At 39.3% G+C, this 17,130-nt stretch overlaps 1 protein-coding gene across 1 annotated transcript in view; it reads right to left on the reverse strand.

Annotated features, from left to right (window-relative positions):
• The window catches only part of DLEC1 (DLEC1 cilia and flagella associated protein), a 576,582-nt gene that overhangs the window by 395,192 nt on the left and 164,260 nt on the right, over positions 1–17,130 (reverse strand). Inside the window, exon 10 of the mRNA XM_085628869.1 lies at positions 5,437–5,610. Coding sequence (XP_085484995.1) covers positions 5,437–5,610 — 174 coding nt within the window. The remainder of the gene's footprint in view (positions 1–5,436; positions 5,611–17,130) is intronic.

Genomic DNA, 17,130 nt, shown 5'->3' on the forward strand with positions numbered 1-17,130 from the left:
CAGAAAGCTGAACTCCATTTCTGAAACTTCTAATTGTTAGGATCTTATTTTATGTGTGTGGATCATGTTTAATGCTCTTCCACGTTATAGTGAAATATCTTAAGTTAATAAAAAGGTGATTATACGTTGTGTTTCATGCATATGTGTTTGTGTATTACTGAAAAGCTGATGTACTTTATGGATAATTTTGGGCCAAGAGGTTCTGAACTTTGAGCTTTTATTGTCACAGTGGTTATCTGTCCTTAAAGTATGTACTGTAATTAATATGTGTTTGGGGTGCTTGTTGTATTTTCAGAGTGGAGTAAGTTGACAACTTTACAACATTGAGAATCTATCTTTGTCACACTCTGCCTCCATCACTTGTGCACCTGGACGTTGCTATATCGGCAGCCTTCGAATGGGATCGAGCCTTCAGCTGTGATGTCTCCGGAGTCTGTGAAATATTACGCTACTTGAGTGGTCTCCTAGTCCATAAAGTGTTGCAAGGCTCCCTGCCTGACATGGTGCATGTAGTCATCCCCCTTTCTCTGTGCAGTATACGTATCAAGGTGCAATTTGTTGACTTGCACTCTTTCAGAATGTGTGTGTTCATTGCTTTATTTCCACAGTTTGTTAGTATTTACCTGATGCCAACTGGTAACTTATGAGTGTGTGACATGACTCACCCTTCTTCATACTATGTTTGTGGTACATTTTTCTCTGCAAACATTAATGTACAAAAGTAAGTGCGCTGAACATTGACCATTAGATAAACATATATTGTGAGTGGTCCATTATTTGGCAGCCTCAAAGTAAATTGCACTGGGAAACATTTGTTAATACTGCTTTGAAAACATGTGTCACACCTTTCTACATTAGGAGTTTAGTTCACTGTGAACCTGATCCAACATTTAGATGCTCCCAGTTGCTTCTTCTTGTGGCTTTGAATTGTAGTGTGGTATTTTAGGGATTTGGATGTTGTGTCATTAAGATGAGGATTTTTGGGTGTTGGACAAGCTAATCAAGCATCAGTGACCACTGGAATCGCAGGCACCACTTTGGACAATGGGTATGTCAATTTGTGGGAATTTTTGGATACACCCAAAAATTATTTTTGTATGTTTTTTGTGCGCTCTTTGTATAAAATGCACCTTGCCCCACCTCCCCCAACCTTGTACCTGTAATTGGGGAGCTGACAATTATACAAAATCAAGTAAAAGAAATACATTTATTTTTTAATTATATACTTGCCGACTTCAATCTGATATTTTCAGGCAAAAGGTCAAAGTGTAACCCTATTGCTATTGGAGTGGAGGCAACACAGGTGAGAACACACGTCATTATTTTCCAACATAGCTTGCAAACTTTAATTCAGTAAAAACCATAACATTACCATTGTGCTAGAACGTTATTTCAGTTTAAGAGCACTAAAGGATAAAGAAACAACAGAATAGTTTGTCACAGAATTGAAATGATTAGCATTCTTGCCTAGTTTTACAATAAAGGTTTGGAGAGTAATGTGTGTTTGACAGTGAAATACTTAGTTTTGGTTGTTGATGCTTAAACTAAAGAGTGCTCACATGCCAATTTCATTAGGGGTAGTCATGAAATCGATACACTTGCTCATTTTAGATCAAATATTTCATTGTTCCAGAAACCGTGTTTAGAAGTATAGACAGTGAACTGCGCCTGCTTTTATGGGATGGGGCCCATCCACAAATCACAATCCAAACGCTACAGAGAAACCCATATAATGGGGGTTTGACCCTACCAGATATTAGGGCATACTACAGAGCGTCCCATCTCATTGTAATCAATGAATGGATACACGCTCCCGGTGATCATCCGATGTATAAAGTGGAACGGCTGCAATTTAGAGAGCGCACACACTTACATTATATATATGGGGGCAAGGGAAGTAGCCGGTTGCTGCACGCTACCCAAAGGGCAATGGAGGCGAGGAAAAGAGCTGAGCAGCTAATGAAATGGGACAGAAAACCCACTAGAGAGACCCCCTTATGGGAGGGAACGAGACTAGCTGAAATTAGAAAATTGAGAGGCTTCAGGCAGTGGGATTTAATAGGCATTTCCAAAATAGGGGATGTCTTAGAGAAAGGCACATTAGCCTCATTTACCACACTACAAGCCACATATCAGCTCAACGACACTCAAGCCTATGCATATCTCCGACTGAAACATGCTTGGGAGGCGGAGGGATTGGACAGGGAGACGCTGCCGGAATATGCCCCGCTGGAAGGTCGACTTACGCAAGAGGAGATTCCAGTCAAAGCCATTTCGTTTACATATAGAACACTAATCAACAATATGCCTGATAAACTGGGTCCACTGCGAGCTAGATGGGAGCTTACCACTGGCCCAATGGATGACATTGATTGGGTGGCCGCTCTTATGCATCCATGCGACGTGGCAATTAAACTAAGGTTGCGTCTCATACAATATAAAATTTTACATCGGACCTACTTTGATAGAGTAAGGCTACATCAAATAGGGAGAGCAGCCACCCCGGACTGTCTTAGATGCCACACAGCGTGCGGAACATTTATCTACACCCTCTGGGAATGTAACAGGATTCAAGCGTACTGGGGGAAGATTGTGAGAGAGCTTAACAATGTACCGGAAGTCCAACTTGAGTTGGAACCTAAGTTTCTCCTCCTGGGAACCCCCACAGATGTGGATCTCCCACAACACAAACTCACCTTGGCCAATTTGGGGCTGGTGTTAGCTAAGCAGGATATAGCTAGATACTGGGGTGCACAACAACTGCCTACACTTCATGAATGGGGAACAAGTCTTGATCTGTCTATGGTCACGGAACAAGTGACATACAAGGCTAGGGACTGCCCTCGGAAATTCCGGAAGATATGGGCTCCTTGGATAAAATATTATGGTTTGGAGGTAGGGGAGGAAGAGGAGAAAACTGGAATGATATCGGGAACATCGGGGGAAGAGCCTTGAATATTGCAATGTTTGACCCTACGGTTGATGTCAGTGAATAATATAATTGTGACCCTCTCTGCTCATATGCAGCCGGAGTTTGAGCCCATTTACATGCTCACCTTCAGAAGACATAATGCTATATTATTTGCCCTTTGAAATTGCTATAGAATGACATTTAAGCTGCATCGTGTATTCATAATTTGGTTGTTGTTAAGTTCAACCTATAACACAAACAAAAAAACATTTTTTTACAAATTTAATTTTTAAAAGAGGGATTCTTTTTGAGAGATCAAAGGGTGAAGAAAAAGTTTGGTTGCTAGATATGCAACCCTGAGAGTATGGTTACAATTCCATTGCGTTTGGTGGTAGAAATAGAACGTAAGATTGAGAAAAAACATGTAGAAATGTTCACTCTGCTGAAAAGCAGACTTCTCATATAAGTTGACCACATAACACCAAATATTGGCTAATGTAGACTACTAAGAAAGGTTAAGTAATTTGAGGCTAATGTACAGGAGAAGGAAGGTTGAATAGTGGTTATTGGTTTGGATAGATAGATTTTTCCTGATTTTTGCCAAAAAAGCATGCAGTAGTAGACAAACACATGATGAGATCAAAGAGAAATGTTAATCTGTTTATCAACAGGTTACATAATGAGCCTTTGGGCGTAAGGAATGGCGTCTCAATGGAGTTGGACAAGCTAAGGGAGGAGGGGTGTCAGAACTAATTATTTTGGATTTTTTTTATGGTGTGTAGAATGGAGGGAGGCGTTTTGGCACATTCAAGCCTCACATTTATTGAAAATGTGTAATTTAAATAGGGTGAATAATATTTTCAGAGGTTCTGATGAAGAATGACCCAGCTGTTTAGCAAGAAACATGAAATTTAGGCACAACAAATTGATTATTTGTGTCATAAGCATTCTGAAATAAATGTATAAAACCAACTGAATATTAGGGATTTTCTGATCTATTCCTGGGGTTCTTTATGAACTTTTAATAGAAATCTGCTACAGACATAGGAGTAACAGTACAGGATCAGATTTCCGACCTTTAAAAATTGACCGTCAAGTAAAGTCATGTTAAAGAAGAGCACAATGGTAAAATTGCTTGAAGGACTTGGCTATACTTTATGATAAGCGAGTTTACTTTCTCATGCCGCACTGCCAATAATAGAGCATTTCCAATGCCATGCATGTCTCTGTCCAGCTCTTCAGGATCAAGACAGTAGCACACAGCCTCTAGGCAGATCGAAGAACACAGCAAGCTCTTCAGAAATTCAATGTCCTGCTTTCTAGCAAAAAAAAACCCAAATAACAAAAGCCATTGCTAAATCAAAGGGGACGCCACTAAGATAAACTGTTTTACATGGAGAGTGTCCATTTTGTACAACTGTGACTAAAGTATAAGTCTAAGGGCCCGATTACTAGTTTAGGGGATACTCCGTCACAAACGTGACGGATATCCCGTCTGCCGTATTACAAGTTCCATAGGTTTAAATGGAATTGTAATTTGGCAGATGAGATATTTGCCAAGTTTGTGATGAAGTAAACCTGTCTGCCAAACTAGTAATCAGGTACTAAACCAAAACTAGAGCAAATGAACATTTAAATATAACATATGAATACACTGCCTAGGCACTGTTTGTTCATCACTGTCTTTTTGAGGCATCACTTCAGAAGTTGACAATGAAAAGATAAAATAGATTTGTACCAAACTGGTCAACAGGAGTCACAGCCATCAAATATTATCTTGAGAACTCCTGACGATGTAAGTAATCCTTATTATGATTGACTGTATGCCACTGTATCTCATGACTATATCCTGAAATTCTAGCAGGATGTGAGCCATTGTGGACGAATACTGCACTACTCATAATTTAAAGGTACAAGGAAGGTAGGGGAAGTCCAAGCCACTTGTATTTGTATTAAAATTGGTAACAATAAAAGGGAATTTTAAATGACCAAAGGAATCACTTTAGAGAAAGTTTTACCTTATTGTGTATGAAGTAATCGTATAGAAGCTGGAATATGTACATTGGGAAGGTTGTTAATTGGAAACAGTCCTCGTGGCAGTAAATTTAAACAAGCTAGACTCTATAAAAACAGAAAATGAAATAATCTTGCACTCCTTCAGAAGTGTATATTGTTGCATTTCAAAAGTCAGTTCACTGACCAACTTAGACATTGAAATATCTTCTAAGTCAAATGAATATTATTTTTATTTCTGAATATTAAACATTCAAAATGTCTGTGCATTCTTCTTAGAAGCATACATTTATCTAAGATCATATACTACTGAATTACCATGACATACCAAAGCATCACAAGGTTTTAAGTACCTGAATATGAGTGCTAATTGTACAACATACTCCCCCCCCCCCCTCCCATAGAATGCGAGCCCGGTTAATGAAGTAAGAAATGTAAATATGTGACTGATTTCTAAATGACATGCTGGCAATACATGTACTACTAAAGATAAATGATAAAAATGTACTCACAGAGCAATATAGGAGGAGGTCTCCTGGCTTCTATTGGCACCAGAAGTGGGTAGGGAGATTGTGTCTCCACCAAAATAAAATCTTCAAAATCAGCCAGGGAGTCAGGAACAAACCTCACACTATAGTGACAGCTCATTCCAGGGGCCACAATTCCTCCTGCACCTGGAAACTTTCCTGGATATAGAAAATGACAAGTTAGAAATATTAAAACGGAAACGCACATTACACATTTTCCCATTTTTAACTCATGCTAAACATATTACAGAGGATCCGGTCTAATAAACCAATATAAGGTGAAAAAGTTTAAATACAAAAGTGAAATATATTTATTTTTTCAAAATGATTGAAAAGAAAATTAAAGATATTCAAAAACATTAGTGAGAAACAAGCTTTATCGTGAAAATAGTAGCAATTTCACTACTTTTGCACATAGTAGCAATTATAAAAGTAGTATGTTCTGCTACTGAACACATTTATCAACTTATTTGGCACACAACATCGCCACTAAACCTAGAAAAAACACATTACTAAGAATTAATGTTATCTGTTGCCTATTCACTACAATTCCTTATTCAGCCTATTTGGGAATAAATATATTTGCAAACTGTCCTAAAAACCAATTTTGTGAGTTTATCAAAGCCGAGCTGCAAGTTGGGATGGATGTTCCTGTTTTGGGAGAGGTGGAGGTCCATTTAAATCGATCTATGGCATTTTTAGGCAGTTGCGAACAGTGCATTTATAGTCTCTTTTTTGGGGGGGATGCTTTTCAGCAGTGCCTCATGGGTGGAGGCATTTGCTTTAATTTCTGTGAAAAACCATAGATGATTTGCAATTCTGATATAACTTTTTAATGAACAGTTAGTTTAGGAGGTTTGGGTAGCTACTAGATGGGATAGTGTTTAGGTTAGAGGAGGGGTATGCGGGATATGAGAAAACTTCAAGACCTTTATTTTAAAGCTAAAGGAGTTTTGTAATAGGATATAAAAGCGCATCAAAAAAAATTCTCATACACTTGATGTTTTCCCTTGTTTATATATATATATATATATATATACATATTTTCAAAACATTTCTTCTTAATATAGTGCACACATTTCTGATTTCACTGTTTTGGCATTTTCATTTAGCATTTGCTTTTATATTGCATTTCAAAATTTTCACCCAGACCCTATAAACTAGGTTTAATTAATAAATATCAATTTATGAAGGAACTGTGCAACACTTGAATACTCCCAAAAACATTTCAATAGTAGCTATCCCTGAAGGCGCACAGAGTGAATTCAAATATTCTGTACTCATTCCGAGTTCAGGTGAGTGAACAAATATAATAAGCATGCATAATATTAAAAAAAAGTTTGAATCAAGCAGAGATTCTACAAATATTAATACAACAAATATAAACTGTATATATATATATATATATTACCTACTGGCGGTCGCCAGTAGGTAGTTATAGTTAGGACCCTGTCTCCATAGGAAAAGCGCAACATTCTATTTTGAATAAGTTTGGCGCCGGTCGACGAATCCTCGCAAAATTTTCAAAACTAATGGGGCGCTACGCTCCGCTCCTACCCTGAAAGTCTCGGGGGGATTCGTCAAGCGGGGGCTGAGAAAAAAGGGGGGTCCCAAAACACGTTTTCCCCATGCATTTTTCCATAGGACCTTTAGACACAGCTACAGCCCGAACGGCTGAACAGAGTTACTTGAAATTTGGCAGAGAGGAAGTCCGCAGGTCAAGGAAGTGCCTTTTGTAGGTCTGGTGTAAATCTGTTCAGTAGTTCCTGAGAAAATAGCATTTAAATCAATATATATATCTGTGGCAGCTTACGGTGCGCTTACCGTGCGCTTACCGTAAGCTTACCGTACGCGTACGGTGACGTGCGCGAGCGCGATTCTGATTGGTTGTCACATGACTGTAAACATTCGAATCGGACGAAATCAGGAAGTGTCGGCCGCCATTTCGTGTGTTTCACACAGAAAAAAAAGGGAGATATCTTGAAAAGGGGGCAAGGAAGAGAGTTACAGACCCCCTAACATTTGAAAGGGGTTCAGAGAAGGACAGAAAAGTACAAAAAAAACATTTATTAATTTAAAAAAAAAATCGCGGGGTACGCGTATGGTAAGCTTACGGTGAGCTTACCGTACGCGTACGGTGACGTGCGCGATTCTGATTGGTTGTCACATGACTGTAAACATTCGAATCGGACGAAATCAGGAAGTGTCGGCCGCCATTTCGTGTGTTTCACACAGAAAAAAAAAGGGAGATATCTTGAAAAGGGGGCAAGGAAGAGAGTTACAGACCCCCTAACATTTGAAAGGGGGTCAAAGAAGGACAGAAAAGTACAAAAAAAACATTTATTAATTTTAAAAAAAAATCGCGGGGTACGCGTACGGTAAGCTTACGGTGAGCTTACCATACGCGTACGGTAAAAAAAAAAAAAAAAAAGAAATAAAAATCAGATTTAAGTGTTAAGATATTAGGGGGCTCTAAAAAGAGCCGTTGTGTTTATGAAGTGATTTGATTTTTAAGTGGTACCTACAAGTAAGTACCGATGCAGAGTCTAAGGTTCAAGAGGAAGACTCTGTTCCCTTCATCAGTGAAGTGTACACCATCTCCTCTATAAATGTCTTGCATGTCGTAACGCAAGTTGTTGTGGTAAATGGAACCCATACCATAGTCTCGGAGGAAAGCAGAAACAGATTTGTTGACGTGCTTTCTTGCTTTGTCAATCTGCGGACAAAAATGATTGGACCAGTTCCATTTTTGCCTTTGGCATATGTTAGAATACGCAAAGGCAGTTTTAGGGAAAAGTGAAAAAAGTTGTGCAAAGGTCTCCTTCATAAGCATTTCCAGACCTACCCCAGTCAAAGTGCCTAGGTCATTGCCACCACAGTGCACTATTATGAGGTCAGGGTGTTGGATTTGCATGAAGGATTTCACCAAAGGCATCAATTGGTGCCACTTTAACCCTCTCTGACCAATCCATTTAATGTCTACATTTGGCAAAGCAAGGTCTCTCACCATACCTGTTTTCTCTGCATACTTTTCACTCCAGAAGACATAGCTGTGCCCTACAATCCACACTGTGAACATCTTCCAAGGAGATCTGGATGCACTCAGGAGGTGTATTTCAGTAGAATGGGAAAAAGAAATGAAAGACAGTTTGGAAATGGAGGCATACATATTTTTATAAAATAAAAAGAAATCATTGGCTGTTTCATACCATTCTACACTAAAAACTAGGCTGCATGTGTCAATTTATAGAAGCATGTTTTGTATTGGTACAGAAAAATGTGTTACCAAAGAACAGTACTATGGATTTGCTGTTAGGTTTGAAAAGTCAAGCACTCTTGCTCTTTGGAAATGAAACATTGTGTGGTGAACTTCTGACCTAACTCTATACAGCAGTGTTCCATGAGCTGTTGCTATGGTAGCAGGCAGAAGTCAAGTTGGGGGAAGGGTACTAGGCTATAGTCAAGTTGGGGGAAGGGTACTTTTGGAAAAGGGTTGGTTTTCAGCCAATATAAATGTGTGATTAGATTTGAAAAAAAGGGGGAAGCACTGAGATTTGAAATTTACATGTATATGTGTGGAAAAAGAGAGGGAAACATTGCCATTATCTGGTTCTGCTGAGAGGAGAACAGAACAGAGATCCTGGCTCTGATAATCTGCTGTTTGAATGCCACATTTATTTCACAACTAACTAATTTTAAAGGTGAGTTATGAGTTTGAGAGGGGATGTATATGGTAAATTAAGAAATGAAAAATAGATTTGGAATTCCTTTTGTTGAAGTTGTGTTTATCATTTTGTGTTTTGGGAGAAATTAAAATGTAAGGAACAAGTAAAATAATATGGACTATGTTTTCGCCATAAATTAAGGTGTACTGTTATAAATGAGGAATACCTTTAGGGATTGAGGTTGCAGTCAGTAATGCAAATACATTCAGCATCACTAAGGCTGGTTGCCCTTGCTGGAGTGTAGTCAGTCACCCAGGTTACACATGTTGCTGGTCTCAAAAAGCAGTTTGGACATGTGCTGTTGTCAGAATCTGAAAAGTGCATTCAAAATGTGTCAGACTGTAAAAGTACTTATCACTTGCCAAAAAAAAGAGTAAGTAAGTGTGCTTTCTAATTGGCAAAGAAATTTCATTTTCTGACTAATATCAAACCATGACTCTGTGTGCAAAGAGGAATTATAGGCAGAGATTTATTGCCTATTACTCTGGTAATTTTACATTTGCATTAGTTGGAAAGGGGGAGCTATTTTTTCTGCAGAAGCAGACTCTTAGCACACACCCAGCTGCTTATCCTGTAGAATCATGCATAGTATTCACAACCGAGTGGGGTTTGAGGTTGCAGTCAGTAATGCAAATACATTCAGCATTACTAAGGCTGGTTGTCCTTGCTGGAGTGTAGTCAGTCACCTAGGTTACACATGTTGCTGGTCTCAAAAAGCAGTTTGGACATGTGCTGTTGTCAGAATCTGAAAAGTGCATTCAAAATGTGTCAGACTGTAAAAGTACTTATCACTTGCCAAAAAAAAGAGTAGTAAGTGTGCTTTTAAAAAGGTAAAGGAATTTCGTTTTCTGCCTAATTTCAAACCATGACTCTGTGTGCAAAGAGGAATTATAGGCAGAGATTTATTGCGTATTACTCTGGTAATTTAACATTTGCATTAGATGGAAAGGGGGAGCTATTTTTTCTGCAGAAGCAGACTCTTAGCACACACCCAGCTGCTTATCCTGTAGAATCATGCATAGTATTCACAACCGAGTGGGGTTTGAGGTTGCAGTCAGTAATGCAAATACATTCAGCATCACTAAGGCTGGTTGCCCTTGCTGGAGTGTAGTCAGTCACCCAGGTTACACATGTTGCTGGTCTCAAAAAGCAGTTTGGACATGTGCTGTTGTCAGAATCTGAAAAGTGCATTCAAAATGTGTCAGACTGTAAAAGTACTTATCACTTGCCAAAAAAAAGAGTAGTAAGTGTGCTTTTAAAAAGGTAAAGGAATTTCGTTTTCTGCCTAATTTCAAACCATGACTCTGTGTGCAAAGAGGAATTATAGGCAGAGATTTATTGCGTATTACTCTGGTAATTTAACATTTGCATTAGATGGAAAGGGGGAGCTATTTTTTCTGCAGAAGCAGACTCTTAGCACACACCCAGCTGCTTATCCTGTAGAATCATGCATAGTATTCACAACCGAGTGGGGTTTGAGGTTGCAGTCAGTAATGCAAATACATTCAGCATCACTAAGGCTGGTTGCCCTTGCTGGAGTGTAGTCAGTCACCCAGGTTACACATGTTGCTGGTCTCAAAAAGCTGTTTGGACATGTGCTGTTGTCAGAATCTGAAAAGTGCATTCAAAATGTGTCAGACTGTAAAAGTACTTATCACTTGCCCAAAAAAAGAGTAGTAAGTGTGCTTTCTAATTGGCAAAGAAATTTCGTTTTCTGACTAATATCAAACCAGGACTCTGTGTGCAAAGAGGAATTATAGGCAGAGATTTATTGCATATTACTCTGGTAATTTTACATTTGCATTAGTTGGAAAGGGGGAGCTATTTTTTCTGCAGAAGCAGACTCTTAGCACACACCCAGCTGCTTATCCTGTAGAATCATGCATAGTATTCACAACCGAGTGGGGTTTGAGGTTGCAGTCAGTAATGCAAATACATTCAGCATCACTAAGGCTGGTTGCCCTTGCTGGAGTGTAGTCAGTCACCCAGGTTACACATGTTGCTGGTCTCAAAAAGCAGTTTGGACATGTGCTGTTGTCAGAATCTGAAAAGTGCATTCAAAATGTGTCAGACTGTAAAAGTACTTATCACTTGCCAAAAAAAAGAGTAGTAAGTGTGCTTTCTAATTGGCAAAGAAATTTCGTTTTCTGACTAATATCAAACCAGGACTCTGTGTGCAAAGAGGAATTATAGGCAGAGATTTATTGCGTATTACTCTGGTAATTTTACATTTGCATTAGTTGGAAAGGGGGAGCTATTTTTTCTGCAGAAGCAGACTCTTAGCACACACCCAGCTGCTTATCCTGTAGAATCATGCATAGTATTCACAACCGAGTGGGGTTTGAGGTTGCAGTCAGTAATGCAAATACATTCAGCATCACTAAGGCTGGTTGCCCTTGCTGGAGTGTAGTCAGTCACCTAGGTTACACATGTTGCTGGTCTCAAAAAGCAGTTTGGACATGTGCTGTTGTCAGAATCTGAAAAGTGCATTCAAAATGTGTCAGACTGTAAAAGTACTTATCACTTGCCAAAAAAAAGAGTAGTAAGTGTGCTTTTAAAAAGGTAAAGGAATTTCGTTTTCTGCCTAATTTCAAACCATGACTCTGTGTGCAAAGAGGAATTATAGGCAGAGATTTATTGCGTATTACTCTGGTAATTTAACATTTGCATTAGATGGAAAGGGGGAGCTATTTTTTCTGCAGAAGCAGACTCTTAGCACACACCCAGCTGCTTATCCTGTAGAATCATGCATAGTATTCACAACCGAGTGGGGTTTGAGGTTGCAGTCAGTAATGCAAATACATTCAGCATCACTAAGGCTGGTTGCCCTTGCTGGAGTGTAGTCAGTCACTCAGGTTACACATGTTGCTGGTCTCAAAAAGCAGTTTGGACATGTGCTGTTGTCAGAATCTGAAAAGTGCATGCAAAATGTGTCAGACTGTAAAAGTACTTATCACTTGCCAAAAAAAAGAGTAGTAAGTGTGCTTTCTAATTGGCAAAGAAATTTCGTTTTCTGACTAATATCAAACCAGGACTCTGTGTGCAAAGAGGAATTATAGGCAGAGATTTATTGCGTATTACTCTGGTAATTTTACATTTGCATTAGTTGGAAAGGGGGAGCTATTTTTTCTGCAGAAGCAGACTCTTAGCACACACCCAGCTGCTTATCCTGTAGAATCATGCATAGTATTCACAACCGAGTGGGGTTTGAGGTTGCAGTCAGTAATGCAAATACATTCAGCATCACTAAGGCTGGTTGCCCTTGCTGGAGTGTAGTCAGTCACTCAGGTTACACATGTTGCTGGTCTCAAAAAGCAGTTTGGACATGTGCTGTTGTCAGAATCTGAAAAGTGCATTCAAAATGTGTCAGACTGTAAAAGTACTTATCAATTGCCAAAAAAAAGAGTAGTAAGTGTGCTTTCTAATTGGCAAAGAAATTTCGTTTTCTGACTAATATCAAACCATGACTCTGTGTGCAAAGAGGAATTATAGGCAGAGATTTATTGCCTATTACTCTGGTAATTTTACATTTGCATTAGTTGGAAAGGGGGAGCTATTTTTTCTGCAGAAGCAGACTCTTAGCACACACCCAGCTGCTTATCCTGTAGAATCATGCATAGTATTCACAACCGAGTGGGGTTTGAGGTTGCAGTCAGTAATGCAAATACATTCAGCATCACTAAGGCTGGTTGCCCTTGCTGGAGTGTAGTCAGTCACCTAGGTTACACATGTTGCTGGTCTCAAAAAGCAGTTTGGACATGTGCTGTTGTCAGAATCTGAAAAGTGCATTCAAAATGTGTCAGACTGTAAAAGTACTTATCACTTGCCAAAAAAAAGAGTAGTAAGTGTGCTTTTAAAAAGGTAAAGGAATTTCGTTTTCTGCCTAATTTCAAACCATGACTCTGTGTGCAAAGAGGAATTATAGGCAGAGATTTATTGCGTATTACTCTGGTAATTTAACATTTGCATTAGATGGAAAGGGGGAGCTATTTTTTCTGCAGAAGCAGACTCTTAGCACACACCCAGCTGCTTATCCTGTAGAATCATGCATAGTATTCACAACCGAGTGGGGTTTGAGGTTGCAGTCAGTAATGCAAATACATTCAGCATCACTAAGGCTGGTTGCCCTTGCTGGAGTGTAGTCAGTCACCCAGGTTACACATGTTGCTGGTCTCAAAAAGCTGTTTGGACATGTGCTGTTGTCAGAATCTGAAAAGTGCATTCAAAATGTGTCAGACTGTAAAAGTACTTATCACTTGCCAAAAAAAAGAGTAGTAAGTGTGCTTTCTAATTGGCAAAGAAATTTCGTTTTCTGACTAATATCAAACCATGACTCTGTGTGCAAAGAGGAATTATAGGCAGAGATTTATTGCGTATTACTCTGGTAATTTTACATTTGCATTAGTTGGAAAGGGGGAGCTATTTTTTCTGCAGAAGCAGACTCTTAGCACACACCCAGCTGCTTATCCTGTAGAATCATGCATAGTATTCACAACCGAGTGGGGTTTGAGGTTGCAGTCAGTAATGCAAATACATTCAGCATCACTAAGGCTGGTTGCCCTTGCTGGAGTGTAGTCAGTCACCCAGGTTACACATGTTGCTGGTCTCAAAAAGCAGTTTGGACATGTGCTGTTGTCAGAATCTGAAAAGTGCATTCAAAATGTGTCAGACTGTAAAAGTACTTATCACTTGCCAAAAAAAAGAGTAGTAAGTGTGCTTTCTAATTGGCAAAGAAATTTCGTTTTCTGACTAATATCAAACCAGGACTCTGTGTGCAAAGAGGAATTATAGGCAGAGATTTATTGCGTATTACACTGGTAATTTTACATTTGCATTAGTTGGAAAGGGGGAGCTATTTTTTCTGCAGAAGCAGACTCTTAGCACACACCCAGCTGCTTATCCTGTAGAATCATGCATAGTATTCACAACCGAGTGGGGTTTGAGGTTGCAGTCAGTAATGCAAATACATTCAGCATCACTAAGGCTGGTTGCCCTTGCTGGAGTGTAGTCAGTCACCCAGGTTACACATGTTGCTGGTCTCAAAAAGCAGTTTGGACATGTGCTGTTGTCAGAATCTGAAAAGTGCATTCAAAATGTGTCAGACTGTAAAAGTACTTATCACTTGCCAAAAAAAAGAGTAAGTAAGTGTGCTTTCTAATTGGCAAAGAAATTTCATTTTCTGACTAATATCAAACCATGACTCTGTGTGCAAAGAGGAATTATAGGCAGAGATTTATTGCCTATTACTCTGGTAATTTTACATTTGCATTAGTTGGAAAGGGGGAGCTATTTTTTCTGCAGAAGCAGACTCTTAGCACACACCCAGCTGCTTATCCTGTAGAATCATGCATAGTATTCACAACCGAGTGGGGTTTGAGGTTGCAGTCAGTAATGCAAATACATTCAGCATCACTAAGGCTGGTTGCCCTTGCTGGAGTGTAGTCAGTCACCTAGGTTACACATGTTGCTGGTCTCAAAAAGCAGTTTGGACATGTGCTGTTGTCAGAATCTGAAAAGTGCATTCAAAATGTGTCAGACTGTAAAAGTACTTATCACTTGCCAAAAAAAAGATTAGTAAGTGTGCTTTTAAAAAGGTAAAGGAATTTCGTTTTCTGCCTAATTTCAAACCATGACTCTGTGTGCAAAGAGGAATTATAGGCAGAGATTTATTGCGTATTACTCTGGTAATTTAACATTTGCATTAGATGGAAAGGGGGAGCTATTTTTTCTGCAGAAGCAGACTCTTAGCACACACCCAGCTGCTTATCCTGTAGAATCATGCATAGTATTCACAACCGAGTGGGGTTTGAGGTTGCAGTCAGTAATGCAAATACATTCAGCATCACTAAGGCTGGTTGCCCTTGCTGGAGTGTAGTCAGTCACCCAGGTTACACATGTTGCTGGTCTCAAAAAGCTGTTTGGACATGTGCTGTTGTCAGAATCTGAAAAGTGCATTCAAAATGTGTCAGACTGTAAAAGTACTTATCACTTGCCAAAAAAAAGAGTAGTAAGTGTGCTTTCTAATTGGCAAAGAAATTTCGTTTTCTGACTAATATCAAACCATGACTCTGTGTGCAAAGAGGAATTATAGGCAGAGATTTATTGCGTATTACTCTGGTAATTTTAGATTTGCATTAGTTGGAAAGGGGGAGCTATTTTTTCGGCAGAAGCAGACTCTTAGCACACACCCAGCTGCTTATCCTGTAGAATCATGCATAGTATTCACAACCGAGTGGGGTTTGAGGTTGCAGTCAGTAATGCAAATACATTCAGCATCACTAAGGCTGGTTGCCCTTGCTGGAGTGTAGTCAGTCACCCAGGTTACACATGTTGCTGGTCTCAAAAAGCAGTTTGGACATGTGCTGTTGTCAGAATCTGAAAAGTGCATTCAAAATGTGTCAGACTGTAAAAGTACTTATCACTTGCCAAAAAAAAAGAGTAGTAAGTGTGCTTTCTAATTGGCAAAGAAATTTCGTTTTCTGACTAATATCAAACCAGGACTCTGTGTGCAAAGAGGAATTATAGGCAGAGATTTATTGCGTATTACTCTGGTAATTTTACATTTGCATTAGTTGGAAAGGGGGAGCTATTTTTTCTGCAGAAGCAGACTCTTAGCACACACCCAGCTGCTTATCCTGTAGAATCATGCATAGTATTCACAACCGAGTGGGGTTTGAGGTTGCAGTCAGTAATGCAAATACATTCAGCATCACTAAGGCTGGTTGCCCTTGCTGGAGTGTAGTCAGTCACCCAGGTTACACATGTTGCTGGTCTCAAAAAGCAGTTTGGACATGTGCTGTTGTCAGAATCTGAAAAGTGCATTCAAAATGTGTCAGACTGTAAAAGTACTTATCACTTGGCAAAAAAAAGAGTAAGTAAGTGTGCTTTCTAATTGGCAAAGAAATTTCATTTTCTGACTAATATCAAACCATGACTCTGTGTGCAAAGAGGAATTATAGGCAGAGATTTATTGCCTATTACTCTGGTAATTTTACATTTGCATTAGTTGGAAAGGGGGAGCTATTTTTTCTGCAGAAGCAGACTCTTAGCACACACCCAGCTGCTTATCCTGTAGAATCATGCATAGTATTCACAACCGAGTGGGGTTTGAGGTTGCAGTCAGTAATGCAAATACATTCAGCATCACTAAGGCTGGTTGCCCTTGCTGGAGTGTAGTCAGTCACCTAGGTTACACATGTTGCTGGTCTCAAAAAGCAGTTTGGACATGTGCTGTTGTCAGAATCTGAAAAGTGCATTCAAAATGTGTCAGACTGTAAAAGTACTTATCACTTGCCAAAAAAAAGATTAGTAAGTGTGCTTTTAAAAAGGTAAAGGAATTTCGTTTTCTGCCTAATTTCAAACCATGACTCTGTGTGCAAAGAGGAATTATAGGCAGAGATTTATTGCGTATTACTCTGGTAATTTAACATTTGCATTAGATGGAAAGGGGGAGCTATTTTTTCTGCAGAAGCAGACTCTTAGCACACACCCAGCTGCTTATCCTGTAGAATCATGCATAGTATTCACAACCGAGTGGGGTTTGAGGTTGCAGTCAGTAATGCAAATACATTCAGCATCACTAAGGCTGGTTGCCATTGCTGGAGTGTAGTCAGTCACTCAGGTTACACATGTTGCTGGTCTCAAAAAGCAGTTTGGACATGTGCTGTTGTCAGAATCTGAAAAGTGCATGCAAAATGTGTCAGACTGTAAAAGTACTTATCACTTGCCAAAAAAAAGAGTAGTAAGTGTGCTTTCTAATTGGCAAAGAAATTTCGTTTTCTGACTAATATCAAACCAGGACTCTGTGTGCAAAGAGGAATTATAGGCAGAGATTTATTGCGTATTACTCTGGTAATTTTACATTTGCATTAGTTGGAAAGGGGGAGCTATTTTTTCTGCAGAAGCAGACTCTTAGCACACACCCAGCTGCTTATCCTGTAGAATCATGCATAGT

The sequence above is a fragment of the Triturus cristatus genome, chromosome 10, assembly GCF_964204655.1.
Source record: "Triturus cristatus chromosome 10, aTriCri1.1, whole genome shotgun sequence".
NCBI classification, from domain to species: domain Eukaryota; kingdom Metazoa; phylum Chordata; class Amphibia; order Caudata; family Salamandridae; genus Triturus; species Triturus cristatus.